This window comes from Mus caroli, chromosome 12 (assembly GCF_900094665.2).
Source record: "Mus caroli chromosome 12, CAROLI_EIJ_v1.1, whole genome shotgun sequence".
In the NCBI taxonomy this organism is placed as follows: domain Eukaryota; kingdom Metazoa; phylum Chordata; class Mammalia; order Rodentia; family Muridae; genus Mus; species Mus caroli.
This window is the reverse complement of record NC_034581.1, coordinates 76308035-76312453: the sequence shown is the minus strand read 5'-3', so window position 1 is coordinate 76312453 and position 4419 is coordinate 76308035. Positions and strand designations below refer to the sequence as shown.

General features: G+C 54.3%; 1 protein-coding gene across 7 annotated transcripts in view; it reads right to left on the bottom strand.

Moving 5' to 3' along the window:
- Nucleotides 1–3502, bottom strand: part of Pcnx1 (pecanex 1) — a 144090-nt gene extending 140588 nt beyond the window's left edge. For 6 of the 7 annotated variants that reach the window (XM_029484750.1, XM_021179163.2, XM_021179164.2 and 3 more), the window contains exon 1: nucleotides 2903–3376. In XM_029484750.1, coding sequence (XP_029340610.1) covers nucleotides 2903–3055 — 153 coding nt within the window. In that variant the 5' untranslated portion in view covers nucleotides 3056–3376. Of the gene's footprint in view, nucleotides 1–2902 lie in introns of all 7 variants that reach the window. The other variant, XM_021179162.2, reaches the window with a different exon arrangement.
- Between the last annotated feature and the right edge of the window lie 917 nt (nucleotides 3503–4419).

Here is a 4419-nt window from a genome sequence, read left to right as displayed (position 1 = left end):
TATCTTACCCCTCTGAATGACCTATAAAAGCTGGGAGACAGAGAGTTGTGTGTGTGTGTGTGTGTGTGTGTGTGTGTATGTATGTGTATGTGTGTGTGTGTGTGTGTGTGTGAGTGTGTGTGAGTATACCCATGCCTATGGGGATCCTGAATGGTGATTTGGGCTTCAAAAAGTCATATATAAATCCCAGTTCATGTATCTGCCTAAGGTAATAAGACAAGTCACAATGGGGACACTTAGCTGGGCTAAGAACCTATACACAAACTCAGGAAAGTCACCGTCACCTGCAGCTCTTATTGGAAGAACACATGAATGATAACCATGGGTGAGCTTCTGTTTTAATTTGGATATATATGTCACACTATCGACCTCACTACTATAGCACTAGCTTGTTTCCTAAACTGCTACACTCCTCTGTGCTAAGCCCCAGACCACGACCTCTCATCATTCACCATCCCCACAGTTCTAAGCCTGCTGCTGCTTATCCCAGGCTAGACTCCTAAGTTCCCTGACAGAAAAAAAGTGAATGGTATCCACTGCCAGTCATATGTCTAACGTCTCATTACTGTGTGTCTGTCTGGCACTGCTCTACGTCCTTAAGAGTACAGCAATGAACAGAGAGAAACCTCTGCCTGGTCTATTATTAGCTTTCCTCAGTGCAACAGGGTGACAGGACCAGCAAGTGAGTGTGTGCGTCAGGCAGCAGAAACCGCTGGTCAGAAAGCCGGCAGAAGAGGTCAGAGGCTGCTATGTTACTTATCAGGGAAAGTCTCACACGCCAGAAACCCGAAATAACCTAACCAAAGCAGGCCACACAATCATCTGGAAGGGAGAGGCCCCCTGACAGAGTAGGAGGGGCAAGCACACCCAGCCCAGGGCACAGTGACGACATGTCAGCTGCTGGGTAGACTGCAAGCAGTCGAACTGAGTATAGAAAGGGGCAGAGCAGGGGCAGGGGGGAAGTTGGTCTAAGCACAAGGGTCCCAGGACCTCAAAGGATCCTGATCTGTGTGTAGGGAAGCAAGAGCAGAAACAGCAAGCCTTGATACAAATATCATCACACACCCCCTGCCACCCCCCAACCCCCACCCCAGACAAGTACCCAGCAGGGCAGAGCTGCTTGAACCAGGCCTGACTGGGGGATGATGAACTCCTGTCAGATTTTAAAGACAGAACCCACTAGCTTTATGCATGGACTGGGAGTGAAGAGTAAGAGGAGCCTATGAGAGCTTTTAAAGCTTCGGGAAGAGTGGAGCTGACATTCGTTGAAGTGAAGCACTTTTATTTTCCCAGAACCTGGCAAATTACCTAGTGCACAGCGGACACTCAAATACCTGAGAATCGAGCTTAACTGAATAAACTCCCACGTAATTCAATACATGGCTTTCCGCTTCCTCTGAAGTCCCCAGTGGTGTTAATTCCACAAAGAGGCTTAGACCCAAACCTTACACAGCACAGCAACAAATCCTGACCTCCCAACGATCATTTTGTCTTAAATGTACAACCTGTCTGGACACCCAGGAGGGCAGCTCTGAAAGCCGGTGAGCTTGAAACAGCCACCTCACTACCACAGCCACAGAGCTGCTCGTTAAGGACATCGCACTCCTGGAAGGGATGCTGATGCAGTGAACCCGATCGGCCAAAATGAACTGAAATTATAACATTTAATGATAAATATTCAGAATCTGACAAGACCAACAACTCCTGCAATAAATAGCTCCTTTAAGCTGGGGTAAGTCCCTTCAAACACATTTCTATTAGAAATCAGAATCTGCTTGACAATGTGACTTTTAGCGCTCACACACACTCGCCATCCCCCAAGGCATGTTCCTGCCAATTAGTGATACTGGGAAAAGAGGCAAATAGGCTGCCCTAACTCTCATACTCTCAGTACTTCTCATACTCTCCATTCGGGGACTTAGTAATCCAGCACCTTTGTTCTAGCCCTCTGAAGAACCAACCATGAAGTTAGCAGAAATTCCCTGAAAATAAAAGTTAATATCCTTCCTTCCAATTACTTTAAAATTTGAAAGCTTTGTTTTCCCAAATGTCCCACCTAAAATAGTGCTTTTATTTTATTTTATTTTTTATTTTTAAGAAATGTGCAAACATCTTTCAGGAAAACATCCTCTAAAAACACTCCTGAGGCCTGGACTGCACAGTGACTTTCAGGCCAGCCTTGGCTATAGAAGGAAACCGTCTGGGAACACCAAAAAAAAAAAAAAACACTTCAGAGAAATTGGCCCTAGAGCACCAAGCAACAGGCTGCGGCACTCTCCTTTTCCCTGCCAGTCAAAGGCCTTGAACCAACGCAAACAAACGGGTGAAACGCCAGCCAGGCTCCCGTATCTCCCTGTTCCCTGCCGGCAGCGATAGCCTGACAACACCGCGGTCCCTCGCCGCGGGGCTGAACCGAATGGAACCCGCACTCAACCGATCAGCGGTTTGCAGAGGCGCGAGCCCGCTTGGGGTTTCCCCCAGCACGGGAAGCGAGTACGAGCCGGGACACCCTGCGACTCCGTTTCTGCCGGAGCGCGCACGGCCTCCCCCGGGCTCCGCACACAGCCGGGGACCGAGGTGCGGGTGGGGATGCCCCCGGGGAGCGGGAGGTAGATAGCCCGAGGCCCGGGGAAGGACCGGGGACCCCGATGGAAGGCCTCGGGCGCCAGTTACGCAGACTCGCACGAGAGGCGCTAGGAAAGCGGGACCCGGCCGGGGACCGGCGGGAAGGGAGGTGCTGAAAACACGGGAAACCGGGGGCCCGGAGCGGAGCCGACGGGGGAGGGGAGCGTCCGCCCGCCGCCCGGACCGCGGGACGCGGGGAGGACAGGGGCGCGACCCCCGGACCCCCGAGGATCACACCGAGCGTCCGCTGCGCGTCCCCGTCCCCGCCCCCACTCACCATGTAAAGCGTGAAGGGCAGGCCAAGCAGAAAGAGCCACAGGTAGAGGTGGAGCGCGTTCACGAAGGTGGCCTGGTGCGGGTCGTAGTACCAGCCGCCGCTGAGCGCGGCCCACACCCCCTGCCGGAGGATCTGCAGCGTCTGCGACCCCATCCCCACCCGGCGTCGCCGCCGCCGCCGCCGCCGTCCCCGCCCCGGCCCCAGCTTCGGCCTCGTCGCCTGCGCGCCCGCGGACCGGTCTAGCCCCCTCCCGAGCTCCGGGAGAGCGGCCCGGCGCCGCGGCGCTCGCTGGTGCTGCTGCACGAGGAGGAGGAGGAGGAGACCGCGGAGGAGGAGGCGGCGAGCGGCAGGGCGGAGAGCGGCGAGGAGGAGGAGGCCGGGCTCCTGAGCGCCGCCGCCATCTTGTCTCCGAGCTCCGAGCCCGAGCCCGGTCCGCCAGCGCTGCCGCCTCCGCCGCCGCCTCCGCCGCCGCGACCCCCGCCGGCCGCCAGCCTCGGCCCGGCGGAGCAGGCGAGCGGGCGCCCGGCAGGACGCGGAGGAAGCCGCGCCCCCTCCGGCTCCTCCTCCCGCTCCCTCCGCCCGCGGAGCGGTCCCCACGGGTACGCGCAGCGCCTGGGTCGCACGGGCGCCTCCTGTTGGGAGAAGCCTGCAGAAGCAGCATCTGGCCGGGGTGGGGATGTGGGTGGAGTCGGGTGGGGTGGGGTGGGATCGGGTCGGGTCGGAGTTTGCAACAGGGATGGCACTGCACCGGGCATGACCGACCCCCGCAAGCTCCTTAAAGTCGAGCGGACTTCCAGACTTCCAGAGTTCGTAGACCTTGCAGGGGCTGCCGTTTGTGGCATTTGTCCAAGACAAAACAAGTAAAAAACATTTGGGGGTAAACTGTCTGAGGTTGACACTGCAGGACTGGAAGAATTAAAGCAGAGTTGAAAAGAACTGTGTTAGTTAGCCCTTTGGTTGGACCCGAAGCAGTTTGGGTGAGAAAAAGGGCGACGACGTCAAGAACTAGGAGCTTTACTGCTTCCAAATAGGCGTAAATTAACACAAGCTGCAAGAGATACAAAAGTATGACATGACCAAGTTATGCTTGCACCACAACTTCTCTTTTTCATGTGCTGCAACTAGTAACCATTTTTTATCACTGAGCCAATCTCAGCAGAGTTGAAAGATTCCTGACTCCACCCAAACTTTGAATGGGGTCTTGTACTTCTCTTTTTATAGCTGTGAAAACTGGGAATCATTCTTGGCCCCGTCTAATGTTTCTGAAGTATGTCTGATCTCACTGGATGGCTTTTTTTTTTTTTAAGGGTTTGAAGGTTGAGTTTATTGTAGCAATAAACGTACTCTGTTGTCCCAGATTAAAGTTGCTATATACTTAATGAGGAAAGCAAGTGAGACAGAGCAGTTGGTGACATTTTAAGAAGTGGTTAAAACCCATCGCAGTGCCTCTGGGTGTCATGCCACTCACTGTATAGCTGGTTATGCTCACACCTGCTCCACTTAACCTTCACAACACT